The sequence below is a fragment of the Pristis pectinata genome, chromosome 7 (genome assembly GCF_009764475.1).
Source record: "Pristis pectinata isolate sPriPec2 chromosome 7, sPriPec2.1.pri, whole genome shotgun sequence".
Lineage (NCBI taxonomy): Eukaryota > Metazoa > Chordata > Chondrichthyes > Rhinopristiformes > Pristidae > Pristis > Pristis pectinata.
The window spans coordinates 73,345,539-73,362,075 of NC_067411.1; the positions used below are offsets into that span (position 1 = coordinate 73,345,539).

General features: G+C 36.7%; 1 protein-coding gene across 1 annotated transcript in view; it reads left to right on the top strand.

The window, feature by feature from the left end:
* The window catches only part of LOC127572910 (terminal uridylyltransferase 7-like), a 69,011-nt gene extending 53,448 nt beyond the window's left edge, over positions 1–15,563 (top strand). The window contains 9 exon segments of the mRNA XM_052020637.1: positions 322–399; positions 582–759; positions 2,673–2,720; positions 2,806–2,897; positions 4,273–4,388; positions 8,043–8,401; positions 10,917–10,999; positions 11,177–11,210; positions 14,046–15,563. Of these exon segments, the coding sequence (XP_051876597.1) occupies positions 322–399; positions 582–759; positions 2,673–2,720; positions 2,806–2,897; positions 4,273–4,388; positions 8,043–8,401; positions 10,917–10,999; positions 11,177–11,210; positions 14,046–14,116 (1,059 nt within the window). The 3' untranslated portion in view covers positions 14,117–15,563.
* The last annotated feature ends 974 nt before the right edge of the window (positions 15,564–16,537 follow it).

Genomic DNA, 16,537 nt, shown 5'->3' on the forward strand with positions numbered 1-16,537 from the left:
ATCTAAGCTAAGGGGCAGAGGAATCAAAGGGAAGTTGATGGGCATGTGTGAGAGAATAGGTTCCAGGATACAGAAAAATGAGTAAGGGGGTAATGGGAGTGCAGAGATTGTCCTGGTGATAGCTGACATGGACCCAATGGGCCAAAAAACCTTGTAGTGAGTACAAAAGGATATATGTAGTTTATATTTTTGAAATTGTATAAAATAAGCATCCGATTTACTGCTCATAAAATGCTACGCCTAATGTAATAATAAATCCCTGTTGGGAAACTAATTTTGTTTTATAGAATTAACACAATTCAACATTTCACTAATTTTCAGATATATCATGGGATAAAAAAGCCAGAACAGTTTGTCGATGGTTGGAATGTGTATTATTTTGATAAACTGGATGAACTGGTGAGTCACTTTAAACAGTCAGGTTATTTTTACAAACTATATTCAGTTTCTTATCTTCAGTCGGTGTTCCTGTGCAGTGACATCTCAAGTTTTTTTTGGTGGGGCTTGTTGTTAAGCTTGTGTTCGAAGAAGCCCAGTAGATGGCTGAAAATTAATGATGTCCTATTACTTTACAATTGTAGAAAAATAAATGGTCGGACTATGGAAAGAATAAAGAATCCCTTGGAGAGTTGTGGCTGGGGCTTCTCAGATTCTACACAGAGGAGTTTGACTTTAAAGAACACGTCATTAGCATCAGGCGAAAGTCTCTACTCACAACCTTTAAGAAGCAGTGGACATCTAAATATATTGTAATAGAAGGTAAGACTTGCAAGTATGATTTATTGTCATTTTGTGTGGTTACATAATAGATTTTAGTTAATCTAGTTGGTCAGTTCATTGAGGAGCAGATATATTGGAAAATGTCGTGGATAGTAATTTTATTCGAACAGCACTGGGAAAATAAGTTAAAAGTAGGGCTGTAAATTAGTAGCTGTTAACATATCCAATTTGGCATTTGCATTAATAATACTATTTTAATGCACCATGGCAAATAAATATGGCTTTAAAAGATAAATTATCTGCGTATTGCCTTCTTGCTGGATTTGTACCAAGCAATTCAGTGGTGATCCTATAACCAGCGGTGGAGTTGGATGGAGCACACTGTCTATGTTTGCAAATTATGATCCACTGTGGAATTGAACAAGGTGCTGAGGGAATTGTAGCAGTAAAGGCTTCAGTTTAGTGTGGGAGACACGAGACTGCAGATGCTGGAATCTACAATTTTGTGACTTGAGCATAGCTTGAGCTGCCATGTTGTGCAGGTGGGCAAAATAGTCTACTGACTGCAAAGTTGCTACATTGCATCCTTCCCTGTCTCGCCAGTTAGATGCTGAGGTGGAGATGGCACAGAGCCAGGCCAAAAATCACAGCAGATAGATAGGTGTGAAAGAGAAGGCTAGAACATTACAAGCTTGTCCTGGGTAATGGCTGCAATCAGACAGGGCAAGGTGATGTTTTCTTGGTTCTTGTAGGTATTTGAAATTTCATGCTGCCATTCAACTTTGGATGGGACCCACCATGATGTGTTTCCTGCTCTTAGATGGGAATCTTGGTCGTCATGGACTAGTTGGGCCAAAGGGCCTGTTTCCGCGCTATATGACTGTATTATGATGTTTTTTCATTCTCATGGAAAATTCTATCCCTGCCTTACCAGTTTTACCCTCTCCTTCTCCTTCCTCTTCCCCCCCCCCCCCCCCACAGCACCCCACCTCTGCTCCTTCACCTAACTGACCACCTACCTACCTACCTTACCTATCCTCCAATTCTTTCACTTACTAGGACATAGCACTGGAAATTGTCTAGAGATGACAGTCTTAGAGATCCTGCTGTCTAATGTGTGATGTAGCTCCCTAAATTCATGTTGCAGATCATAATGTCTTTTTTTAATCTCTTGTTGTTAATACCATTGTGGACCACTAGCTGTTTATACTCCTCCTTTAGTATGCCCAGTAATTGTTCTTTGACATCCTGCAACCTCTTGCTATAACCCTCCAAAGTAGCTGTATGACTCCATTTCTGGCCTTTTCATCATCCTCAGATTTAATCACTTAACCACTGTTGGCCATGCCTTCACCTGCCAAAGCATATAGCTGTAAAGTTCCTTCCCTAAATGTTTGCTTCTCTCTTCCACTAAATGATCCTTTAAAACCCTCCTCTTTGACCAAACTTCTGTTTGTCCTCCCTAATGTTTCCTTATGTGGCTCGGTATCAAATTTAGTTTGATTATAGAAATTGCTGGAGGTGCTCAGCAGGCGACACAGCATCTGGAGAGAGAGAAATGGATTTGTTTGTGTTTCTCTGTCTACAGATTCTGTCTAACCTGATGAGTATTGAAAGCATTTTGTTTTTTTTATTGCTGATTTTTCTGCACTTTTTGCTTTTAATTTAATAATGCTTCTGCCAAGTAGCTTGGGGCCATTCTGCTACATTAAAAATGCTTTGTAAAAACAGGTTATTGTTGTTTTTGAGACCAGCTGTATGTCCTTTAATTGCCCCTCTTTCTTTTGTTCTACTATTTCATGTGCTAAGTAGTTCTGACCTTTTCATAATTTATTTGAACAGTATTTCAGCATGTAATATTCATACTGAACTTTTAAAATCTAGAGTTTGTTTTAATTATAAACTCCAAGTAGTTTTCTCAAAGTGTAATCAATAGATTTTGTTTAAAATAGATCCATTTGACCTCAACCATAATCTTGGAGCTGGATTGTCTCGAAAGAGTAAGTTTCACTTTGCCCTTCATCAAATGATTTCCATTATCAGAGATGTGCCGCTGATTTAAAGCTGATTGTTCTGTTTTCTCAGTGACAAATTTTATCATGAAAGCTTTCATCAATGGGAGGAAAGTTTTTGGAACACCAATTAAACACATCCCAGTACAATATCCCATGATTATGGTATGTTATTATATTTGTGTCTGGTAATTCGCATACTTTCTGAACATCACTTGAGCTTTTGTTAAGGAGTAAATTTATTCCATATTTATGATATCAATCTAGTTACAAGTAAGATAAGTTTTTTTAATTTTTAAATAAAGTAATTGGTTATTGTTTTTAATTTGGAAAAGGGAAGAAAATCATTGTTTAATTCAAAAGTGATGTTATTTTATTTCAAAAAGTTATTGTTTGTACTCACTGCCCATTCTTAGAGATCAATCTAAAAATTAAACAAAAATATCCTCTCCCAAAATTCCAGCTGAGTATTTATCATTAGCATCAAAAGAAATGCAAAGATTTGTAAGCTATTGAAAACCATCACATGTATCCATTTTTTATTGGTCAACCTGGTTTACAAAATTGATCATATCCCTTTTCCATAAAAGCACTATACAGTATCTGATTTAGTGGCCTTCCTTGGTAACCAAATGCACAAATCTTTTAGACATTAAAAGCAGACATTCCATTTCCCTTCTTATTTCTAATATCCTAATTTTTAATTAGTGCCATCTGGTATGCCACCAGTCCTTTCGCCATTGAGCAGCGAGAGACCAAGGAAGTGCAAAAGGCTAAGAGTATGGAGTTTAACCTCAGCAAGAGTTCAGCCTTAGAGGGAATTCAGCCTTGAGGTACAGTTGGCCTAAAATGATAAGAAGGGTTTGAGTAGTATTTAATTCTGTGAAATGTTTAAGAGAAAACAGTGTAGTCTAATGTGGGACAACAGCTGACAGTTTTTCTTTGACATGAGCTCATGGACGTTTGTGTATCCACTATGGCTGTATGCCGAGATGGTCCCTTGCTGCTTGCATTCAAACTCAAGTTATCTTAGCTTGAAAAGTAATTGCCACCACTTCATTGCTTTCACAAAGATAGAAAAATCCTGGTGTTGGTCAAATCTGGAGGGAGTTGATGGGAATGTGGGGAGAATAAAATGGAATTAGTGTAGGATTAATGAAAATGGGTTCTTGATGGTTGCCACAGAGTTGAAAATCCAAGCAGTAAGAGAAGTGACTGAACATCTGCAAGATAGAAAGAGGAACTAGGTGGCAATGCTTGAATCCACATGAATGTATTGAATTGCAATACAGTTGAATGGTGCAATATACTGGTAATCATGGCAACAACTCCAAGAAGATCAAACATGAGCATACTGTAAAGCTTTCCTTAACACAAAAAGCCTATCTGATATTCAGGAAAATGTTTGAAATTTTCAGTTCATTAATTTCTAAGTAGTTTCATTTTGGTTTTTACCAGAAGCACTGTTACCAAAAATACTGCCAGTTTTGCAGATGCTATGATTGTCAGTATGTGTAACTTAACTTTTTTTTAATTGAAGGAGTATTTCTTTGATCCAGAAATTCTGACTGAGGGGAAGGGAGCTCCAAATGACAGATGCTGCAGAATTTGTGGAAAAATCGGACATTTTATGAAAGATTGTCCAATGCGGAGAGGGTAAGAGAGAAATAAATTGGATTGCTTACCGTGGAGTTCAAGTGCACATTTGTTATTAATGGAGTTCTTTCAAAATTCCAATTCTTGTTTAATTTATTTGATTTTAAATGTTATGTTTCAATGCATAATGGCTGATTATACAAATCAAAGAATTTCTCATTTTAAGAGGGAAAATATTTTATACTTGTGAACACATTGAGCTTCTACTACTTTCTTTAGGACTTCCTATGTATGAACACATCTTTGTGCTTAAAGACAAATCTAGCCATTCTCTTCACTTTCTTTTTATGGCGATGATTTGAAAATCTCATGTCACCAACAACAAAGAAATTGCTGGGAAACATTCTTTAAAAATTTATTCCTCAAATGTAGACAAGTACAAAATTCATTACCTCAATGATTGAGTAGGCATATGTGGTTATTTACTTGAACAAATTGTGTTGTAATGAATGGAATGGTTATTTAGACCTCTTTTCAGGACAATTAAGAGTTAACAATGCTAGCAATGAATTGGAATTGAATACTGAATGCATCAGGGATAGCTTGTTTCCTTCACTCATGGACATTGGTGAACCCATTAAGACTTTCAGAATCCAATAATTTCTTGTTTACTTTTTTTACCAATAGCTGCTTTTTATTTCCGGAATTTTGTTTAAACTGAATTTTCAAATCTTTAGAGCACCATGGTGAAATTTGAATTTGTGTTCACTCAATTATTAATCCAGGTCTCAATTTATAGTACAGGGAGCATAAAAGCTATACAGCCATTTCCTTCATTAACCACATCTGTTCTGTTCACAGTCCCTGTTTCTCTAGTCTCTATACATGATAGAAAGTCCCATCCCTAGCATCCTCAAGAATGTCATAAATTAACAGCACAGAAATGGGCCCTTCAGCCACTAATTCTGCCCAATGCATCACAGGCACATCTCTCCTGGTAGTATCTACATGAGGTGCTGCCTCAAGAAGGCAATATCTATTGTCAAAAATCCCCACCATCTGGGCCATGCTATCTTTTCACAGCTACCATCGGGCAGGAAGTACAGAAGCCTGAAGTTCAAGAACAACTACTTCCCTTCAACCATTCGGTTCTTGAACCAACTGGCAAAAACCAAATCACCACCACAGTTTAGCAACACTATGACCACTCTGATAACTTTGCACTAAAATGACTTTATTTTTGTTCTAATTGTGTTTTTTCTTGTAAAAATTGTGTATAATTTGTGTGTAATTTATGTTTTTCTTGTGAATGCTGCTTATATGATGCTATGTGCCTGTGATGCTGCTACAAGTAAGTTTTTCAGTGCACCTGTGCATACATGTACTTGTGCATATGACAATAAACTCGACTTTAACTCTGTGCCAACCATCAAACACCCATTATCATTAATCCTACACTAATTCCATTTTATTCTCCCCACATTCCCATCAACTCCCTCTAGATTCTACTATTCATCTATGCCCTAGGGGAAATTTACAGTGGCCAATTAACCTATTAACTCGCACATCTCTAGGACATGGGAGAAACCAGAGCACCTGGTGCAAACCCATGCATTCACACGTGGAAAGTGCAAATTCCACACCGACAGCAGCAGAGGTCAGGATTCATTGAACCCTGAATGCTGGAGCTGTGATGCTGCAGCTCTACTAGCTGTGCCACCTTGGTATTGCCTAGATGTACTTCATTTCTGTGACATCCTTTTTAAAATTAGGATACAAAACTGATAACATTATTCCAGCTGCAGCCCAATCAGTAATTGTGAAGCCTTACTAGAACAGGTTGGAAAATAAGAATCTAAAACTAAGTGTAAGAGCACAGGAATCTGGGAGTATAAATGAGCAAACCACTAAAATCTGTTGCACAGGTAAATAATGCTAAAACAAAAGCACTAGAGTTTAATTCTAGAGGGGGTAGAATTGAAAAGTGGAAAAGTTATATTAAATATGTTGAATCTTAGTTATTACCACATTTCAAGTGCTCTGTACAGTAATGGTAGCCATATTACCAAAAGGAGCTAAAGGTACAGGAAAGGGAGCAGATGAGATCTCTGAAGAAATTATTGAAATTGCAATGGTATACCGAGCAGAAAGGATGGATGTCCTGGGTCTTTTCTGAATACTGTAGTCTGAGGCCGTACATGGAGGACAATAAACAATGTATTAATAGTTGGAACTCTTCAACTTTCAAAAGAGATATTGCAAAGCCAAACTTTCTGATGCATAGACAAATGATAGGAGGATAGAAATTTAATCATACAATGCTACTTCCAGAAGCCACATAAAAGGGTACAATTTCAGGGTCATGAATGCCAACCTTCGAACAGATATATGCAAGTGTCACAGTTGGAGTGGGTTCCCAGGGAACGTGACTCAAGTAGGAGATTAGACTCATTCACGAAAAAATGTGCTAATTTTATTTTTTGAAAGAAATAGAACCAGGGCAGTATCTCATCAATCATTTATACATCTCTTAATTTTCGCAGATTGAAGGGAGATCATACTGGTTTTCAATTTAACGTGTAATGGTCACAAAATTGCTTTACTCTTTCTTTGACATTTTATATTTTGGAATGATATTTATTAATAGGGGAGGAGTTTGGTCTGGTTGCAGGTAATGATCTTGGCACTGCGGATCATGATGTAAAATTAAAAACAATTTAGAAATACAACATTTAGTCCTCTCAGCCAAATTGTTGATATTGATTGTGAATAGCTGGGGCTCAAGCATCTGTCCCTGCAGTACCCCACTGGTTGGAGCCTGTCAACCTGAGGTGGCAAAGGTATGTTAGCCTTTATTATGAAAGGATTTAAATACAGGAGTAAGGAAGTTGTGCTGCAATTGTACAGGACCTTGGTGAGACTGCACCTTAAGTATAGAGTTTTGATCTCCATATCTAAGAAGGGATGTTCTTGCCATAAAGGGAGTGGAATTGTTTCAAGAATGGTGGATTTGCTGAATGAGGAGAAAATAAGTTGACATGGCCTATATTCTCAGGAGTTTACAGAAGATCTCTTTGAAACTTCTTACAGGGCTTGGTAATTTGGTTGCAAGGAGGATGTTTCCTCTGTGGAGTCTAGAACCGAAGGTCACAGTCACAGAATAAGAGGTAGGCTGTTTAGGACTGAGATTTGGGAAAATTTCTTCATGCAGAGGGTGTGAATTTTTGGAATTCTCTCCCCAGAGGACTGTGAAGGCCCAGTTTAGATGAGTTCATTCAAAACAGAGATCAATAGATTTCTGCATATTAGGAAAATGAGGGATGTGACAATAGTGTAGAAAAATGTTGCCGAGAGAGAAAATCAGCCATGGTCTTGATGAAAGGCTGAGTAGACTCAATGGGCCAGGTGGCCTACTCCTCCTATTTCTAGTATGGAAATGCAGTTACAATCGATGTTTAAAATGTTATTCACATTCTTCCACATGGGAGCAGATAAGTTTTGCCATAGTAAATAGATTTTTGCCCATTCAGTAATAAATTAAAGGGTGTTTGCCCATGCAGATCTGGTTCCTGATTGCAGTTCTTAATCTTTGTGTTGCTCAGAGACAAAAGACTACATTACCACCAATCTTGCAAAAGTAATTTTCTTGCACTGGATACAGTCAGTTCAATTTGCCAAAAATAATTGTTTTGTAACTTTTTTTTTGAATGTTAGCAGCAAAGCAAGGCAACGACAAAATCTCGATGATCTTAAAACCCATTTTGTAAACGTTGGCAAATGGGAAAAAATCTTGGAACAGACAAGAAGAATTATCGAAAAAGATTCTCCAAAAAAGGAAGTGCCAAAGCTGCATCGGCAAGCTTTAAAAGATACTCCGGGAAAAGGAGGAGAGTCACATTCAGAGGTTCGTACACCTAGGAAGTCAAAGGAAGAAAGAGCAGCAAATGAAATGCTCAGGGACAGAACTCCCAGGCAGTATCCCGAACAAAGGAAGAAGCAGGAGGAGAGAGATAAACGTTGTTTTATCTGTGGGAAGGAAGGCCACATCAAAAAAGAATGTCCTCGGCACAAAGGTACAGATGTGAAATTAAGGTTCATTTTTAGCTGTTATTGCTTATAGCTTGAGTGAATTTTTTGTTTTGCATTGTGGAAAGGCCAGCATGTTTGCCACGTTAATATTCTAAATATATCTTCAGTATTTTTAGTCAGTGAGCTTCAGCATTTTGACCCAATGATAATGATTATTTACCCAAGTCAGAATGATATGACTTGGAAGGGGAACAGACATTGTTCCTATTTATTTGTTGCTCTTGTCCTTGGTGGAAGTCACTAGTTTGGGAGATACTGTGAAAGAAACCTTAGTGAGTTAATGAAGTGCACCTTGTAGGTGGTGTACACATCAGCCATGATGTGTTGGTGGTGGAGAGGATGAATGAATGGGGACTGTTTTGTCCTGGATGGTGTCAAGTTCTATGAGTATTGTTGGAACTGCTCTCCTCCAGGCTGGTTTAAATCCTGCAGATAGTGGATAGGAGATGAGTCTCTTGCTACAGTATTCCCCAATCTCTGACCAGCTTCTCTGGCCACAATTAGATTTCTGGCCAATGGTAATTCCACCCCTGCCCCCTCCCCAAGGATAAAGATGATGATAAATTTGGCAATGTTAATGCTGTTGAATGTTATTGGAAGATTGTTGGACTCTTGTTGGAGATGATAATTGCCTGGCACTCGCCATTAAAGAGTCAACCCAAGTCTGAATTTTGTCCAGTTCTTGCTGTAGTGAAGCATGTATTCAAATAACGTGCGGCAATATGCAGTTATCACCAAAGAATCTTTGCATCTAACGTGATGGGGAGGTTGTGATTAATAAAGCAACTGAAGATTGAAGGTTTAGAATAGTGTCATGAAGAACACTGCTAGTAGCATCCTGGGGCTGAGATGGTTCCCCTCCAACACTTACAACCGGTTACTTGACCTTGATTTCAACCTGTGTATGATTTCAACCTGTGTATGATTTCAACCTGTGTATGACTTCTCCCCTTGATTCCCATTGCCTCCTTGAAACTGCGTTCCACCTTTGCAATTCAGCTCTCGTCTGTGTTTGAATATCTGGAGCTATGTTGTCTTGGCTGTACACAAACTGAGCATTGTCATGGAGATTTATTGGTGATTTAAGTGGTGTTTTATAGTATTGTCAATTACCTTTTTGATCAGTTTGCTGATGATTTAAAGAGGCTGGGAAGAGAACTGGCATTTTATCTGATCCATCTCTGTAAGATCACTTAGCTGTCCTTCTACTGTTGTGGTTGCATCATCGTATATAGAAGCTTCGTCTGGTTGGAACCTCATTTTCAGCTAGGTCTGTTGCTGCTCCTGATGTTCTCTTCTATACTTTTCATTGAATCAGAATTGGTATCTGGGTTGATGATGCATATAGAATGAGGGAAAGGTCACGAGTTACTGATTTTGGTGGAATACAATACTGACACTCCTCATTGAAGCTGTGGCATTTATCCTGAGTCTGCCATTTAGCACAATAGTAGAACCCCATAGTATGTTGGAAGATTGTCCTCCCTGAATATGGGGCTTAGTCATCAAAAGAATTGTGTACCACCTCTGTTTGATTTGCCTTGCTATGGAACAGAATGTTGCTGCAGGAGTTTGGAACATTAAAATGGTATTCTCTGAGTACAATGTGTTAATTGCTTCACTTGACCATGGAATAGCTTTTGGAACAGTCACCTGATGTCAATGAACAGGATCAGTTTGGCTTGGTATGTCTCTTTCAAATTCACTGCCAAGTTTGATGCCAGGTGGTCCATTTGGTTTTATTTTTGTAGTAATCATTTCACACAACTGACTTGGAAAGATGTTTAATTTTGCTGCATGTCTACATAAGTACTAGATCAAATATGGCAGATTTTCTTTCCCAAAGGTTATTAAAGAATCAAACAGGTTTTTTTTTAACAACAACCCTGACAGTTTCATTGTCACTCTCACTGATGCTGTTTTTATTTCATATTTATTTAAGTAACAATCCAAATTCCCCAGCTATCATGTGAAATTTGAATCCCTGTCATTAGCAATTCCACTGATTGCTAGATAACCATAATACAGCACCAATGGGATTCAGTAAGATTGCAACATGACTAACTACACTTTCATATTCATTTCTAAAGTCACAGATCACAACTTCGTTTTACTTATCAGATGATGAAGAATCTATATAGATAATTCATTCGTTATGGAAGGCTTAGCCATTGAGTTGACCAAATGTTAGAAAACATTGTAGCAGCTTATTGCCAGTGTAAGTGGCAACTAATGGCACTGCAGTAATCCACTTCAAGGTGGGTCACCATTTCTGGAGAAAATGACACTGCCTCGTTGGATTGCACTGTCACCACTTGCCTTTCTTGAAATAATTTTTCAACCTATTTAGGGTAATTTTGGTTTGGTTTTAAGTGGTAATCAACTAATGAGGAAAAATTTGCATTTGAGACTTGCCTTTGGTGATGATGTCATGATATAGAACTAACGTCCTTGTATTTGATATTTGCCTGATGAGTTGTTTGTTCTGCTTTGCTACAGGAGAAAAAAGTGCTGAATTTGCTGCAAGTGCATCCTCCTCCTCAATATCCAACATTGGGAATGAGAACACCAAAGGAAATGTGGTAAGTGACAGAGGAAATGGTGGGTAATACACTAATTGCAAAAAATTTAAGCTGTCATTTGATACCAAAGATTTGAGAGTTCAAAATGCCAGCTTAAGAAAGGAGTGGGTTTGGTGAAGCTTAGAAAGAAAACTTAACTGTCCGCTAACTTGTTTTTTTTTGTTATCCTCATTACAGAAGAAGAAAAAACAAAAAGGAAATTCCCAGTCAGGTTCGGACATTTCGTTTTTAATGTTACTAATTGAATAGTGCATCAAAATGTGTAATAGGATTGTGTGCACCTTAAATTACATACCACTGGTGGCTTTTCTTCATTATCATACATTTTCTTTAGTTTATCTCTGCTTCCTCAATTTCAAAATATGGCAGATAGAAAATAATGTGAGGCAAATGTGAAAGTGTCTATTTTGGCAGGAAAAATAAAAAAAAAGTACATTATCTAAATAGTTGCAGAACTCTGAGATGTAGAGGGATTTTGGTATCCTAGTTCGTGGCTTGTGAAAGGCGAGTATGTAGATATAGCAAGTATTATGGAAAGTAAACAATGTTATTGTTTATTGCTGGGGAATTGAATACAATAGTGGGAATGATGATCTTTAGTAAGGTGTTAGTAAGATCACACCTGGAATACTGGATGAAGTATTGATTTCCTTGTTTAAGGGAGGATGTTAATGGATAAAGAGTGGGAAGTGACTTGATTGAAACCTATAGCATCCTGAGAAGCCTTAACAGAGCAGATGTGAAGATGATGTTTCCTCTTGTACAAGAATCTAGAAATATGGGTCTCACTAAAAATAAGAGGTCATCCATTTAAGACACAAGTAATTATTTGCTCATTCATAATCAGCAATCTATCTCATTCACACAGCCTGTGGATCTCTGGTCCACCAACAGTTCTCACGCAAAACATGTAACCTTTTCCTTCAGACATGGTGCTGGTTAATTTATATTCTTGACAAAACTTGTATATTCAAATTCTTTTGTTTTGATCTCTTAAATACATATTATTATACACATCTGTGTAAAGTTGAACACCTGAAATTTAACCCATATAATTTTTATTTTTGTGGTTTTTAAACATTGAAACAAAATTTGGTACACAATGTAAATAATTTCATCATATACAAATATAATAATTATAAAATTAATGTAAAAACAATAAACCAAATTGAAGTCATTGGAACTCTGCATTTGAACATACCTATTTCTGAACTTAATTATACTTGCCCTTGGCTTTGCAGTTATACACTTTAAATCAGAAGGATGAAGACTTAAATCTTACTAAAACAGAGGAATCCTCTTCCATTGTAAATGAAAATCAAAATTCTGCAGATGCTGGAAATCTGAAATAAAAACAAACTGCTGGTAATGCTCAGCAGATCAAGCACTATCGGTGGAAAGTGAAATAGTTAACTCTGTATCCCTTTGCACAGAAGCTGCCTGATTTGCTTCATGTTTACATCATTTGTTGTTTTTAGTCCTTTTTCATATTCTGTTAGAGAGACATCCTTGTGCACAAATCGGCTGTGTTACACACAACATAGAACAGTACAGCACGGGGACAGGCTCTTTGGCTCACGATGTTTGTGGCGACCATGATGCCAATTTAAACTAATTCCATCTGCCTGCACATAGTCTATAACCTTCCATTCCATGCTTGTCTAAATGCCTCTTAAATATTATCATATCTGTTTCCACTACTTGCCCTAGCAGCAAGTTCCAGGTATCTAATTGGTAATTGGTTTAATATTATCACAAGTACTCAGTGAAAAACTTTGTTTTGCATGCTGCCCAGACAGATCATTCCAAACGTAAGTACATTGAGGTAGTACAAAGGGGAAAAACAATAACAAAATGTAGAATATAGTGTTACAGTTACAGAGAGTGCAGTGCAGGTAGACAAATAAAATGCAAGGGCCATGATGAAGTAGGTTGCGAGATCAAGAGTTCATCTTTATTGTACTAGAGGTCTGTTCAAGAGTCTTCTAACTGGGATAGAAGCTTTCCTTGAGCCTGGGGGTGTGTTTTCAACAGGGGCTGGGGGGAGAAGAGAGAATGACTGAGGTGGGAGGAGTCTTTATGTTGGCAGCTTTCCCAAGGCATTGGGAAGTGTAGACAGACTCAATGGGAGGGAGGCTGGTTTGCGTGATAGACTAGTTTGTGTTCATAATTCTCTGCAATTTCTCATATTCTTGGGCAGAGCAGTTGCCATACTTGTGATGCCATAAGCTATGATGCAACTCGATAGAATGCTGTCTATGGTGCATCTGTAAAAATTGGTGGGGTCATCAAGGACATGAACAATTTCCTTAGTGGTGTACTTTCTTGGCCATAGCATCTTTGTGGTTGGACTAGGACAAACTACTGGTTATATTTACACCTAGGAAATTGAACCTCTCAAACATCTCCACCTCAGCAAAATTGATACATACAGGAGCATCTACCTATCACCCTGTGTTTTTAAAAAAAACAAGCTTGCCTCATAAATTTCCCTTGAACTTTCTCCCTCTCACCTTAAAACTATGCCCTCTAATACTTGACATTTCTACCCTGGGGAAAAAGACTCTATCTACCCTTTCTGTGCCTCTCGTGATTTTATATACTTCTATTAAGTCGCCCCTCAGCCTCCGATGCTCCAAACAAAAATCCATTAGCTTTCATAGCTAATACTTTAATCCAGCCAACAGAAGGCAGAGGGAGTATTTGTACTTGGGAGTTTTATAAAAATGCTCATTATTCCTAGGTAGTGTGTTTTGAGGAGAAAGTATAGCTCTGGCTCGCCACCCAGACTGGACAGAAGCTGTAGTTTGGGTGTTGACTTTCTTTCACTCAGCTGAAATGCCCACATTAATTTTTTTAAATTTTATTGTAAAGTTGATATTTGTAACCTATAACCTTGCGTTCTCCATTGACGTGAAGTATGCTCTGATCACAAAGTACCCCATGTTTCACTCAAAACCACCACTGGATTTTCCTTTGGGTAACAGTTTTGATGCCATAATTGTTTGAATTATCATATTTCTATAAAAAGTAAATTTATTTACAGGTCTTGCTAACAAAGTCTCAACAAATTCAACTCAGGGAAGATCTCCACAGAAAAAGATGCAATCAGAATGAATATTAAAGGATGCTGAAAAATTGATTAATTTGTATTTTAGTTTGATAATAAACTGTCCCCTTTGTGCAAATCCTCAATTCTCCCATAGTTAAGACAACTTACTAAATGTTTTATGCTTGTTCTTGAAAGAATAGTGATTTTATGTTCCATAAAATGTTGTCACATGTCCCTGATCTTATTGAGTTTAAATGTTTTTAATTAGACCATGTTCTATGTTTAAAATATTTTGTTGTGATACTAAGCATAATTTTGAGTATTATTTTAATCTTTTGACCGACCTAATGCCTTTTCTTCTGTAAATCACCAACTTTACTAATCATTGTTCAAATAAAATAGATAAGTTGGCACCTTAACTGTTAAATTATTTCGAAGCAATTAATGTAATAGCATAGTTCAGGAAAATATGCATATTGTTCTATGGGAAAACATTAAATTTTCAGAGTTTTATTTTGTTCTTGTTTTGCAGTGCCATATTTGCATATCATTGTGATGGGGAAGGAGGGGCAGTTTATACAAAGTCATTTTGGTACATTTATAAAAACATAAATATCACAATAGTTACTCAATAGTTCTTTAATTGGTATGAATTGGCAAAGCAGAATAAATGCATCATTGTTTATTAACAATATCAATCTTGAATATTGCTTCTTTGGTAAGACCAAATTGATGAATTTCCATTGATTCAGCTTGAACCACAAATTGAGCCAAAAAATATATAATTTGAACTATTTTATCCGTGGTATTTTTGTGATGTTGGATTTTTTTTGGGGGGGGGGGGTGGAGAAGTACTGTCCAAGAAAATTATACAGTCACATGTTTGTGTAATCCACTGAAGTGGCACACCAGAAGAAAGGAATCTTGAATCTGCTTGAAACTGTTTGATTGTGATATTTGTGATTTGTTGCTTTGGAATAGATATGTTTTTGAGGATTTGCTGCTTTAATTACTGAGATGTTTGAAACAATGCTTGTATAAAAGAAATGTGGACAGGTACCTTGTGTTTGTACATATGTGGTAAATGTACATTCAAAATCTCTCAACTGCTGTGCGTAAAGTCTTGTGAAGAAAAATAAAATTCTTAGAAAAACCTAAACTTGTGGGGTTTTTGTGAGAAAAGTTGGGATATAATCTTGAATTATATTCACACTTTTTGTTATAAACATGAGTATCTGAATTATAATGAACAATTTGTGTATAAATATTATTTCTAGAATAAATACTCGACTGGCTATTTTAGTTTTCTCAATGGGGATACAGTAGGTTGTAAATCAGTCCTGTGAACAGGGAACACACATTTCTTTGGGTTCAAGAGATACTCTCCCATAAACCTGAATTGAATGGCAAAAAGAGGATGTTAAGTAGGTCCAACAGTATTAATTGTACCACAGACATTCTGTCATTGGACCATTTCTATAGATTTGTTTGGAAACTTGCTTAGATTTTTCTGATTACTATTATGCAAATTAATTAATTAAATGTCATGTTAACCTTGTGTTTCAAGTCAATTGAAGTAATGTTCAAATGCAAGGCATGGTATGCTATGTCTATTAAATCTATGCTCTGACCATGGCTCTCCAGTCTAGTACTTAATACATTAGCACTTTGATCCTGTGATCCTTCTATCTGTCCCTCACCCTGCCCCCACATGTACAGACCACACCCATTAAAGGAAAGTATTTATTTGCTTATTCATAATCAACAATCTATCTCATTCACACAGCCTGTGGACCTTTGGTCCACCGAGGGTCCTCACCCAAAACATTAGCTTATCTTTTTCCTCAGACATGCAGCTGGATAATTAATTTATATTCTTGACAAAACTTGTATAATTTAAATTTTAGATTCATTTATTTTGTTTTTGTCTCTTAAATACAGAAGTTATTAGGCACATTAGTATGGCGTTGATTCTCCAAAACTTAGCCTGTATCATTTTTATTTGTAGTTTTCAAACAGTTAAACAAAATTTGGTATGCAATGGAAATAATTTTACCATATACAAATATGGTAATAAAATTAATTTTAAAAAATGAACAATTTTACCAGATGCTGAAGCTGTCTGTTCACTTATCCCTAATTGATCATGTCAAACCTGTAAACTTGAAATTTACATTAATTAGCTTCAGTTACTCTTCAAATGCTGTGTAATATTCATGGAAAATCATTTATCACCAATTTTGGTGGTGGTCTTGAGCTTGAAAACAACTAGTGTAATAATATTTATATAATAAACTTTATTAAAATCATTGGAACTCTGCATTTGAACATGCACTTTAAATCAGAAGAGTGAATATTCAAATCTTACTAAGACTGAGGAGTCTTCCATTGTAAGTGAAAATCAAAAATCTGCAGATGCTGGAAATCTGAAATAAATACAAACTGCTGGCAATGCAGCATCTGGGGAAAGTTTTTCTTTGCACAGA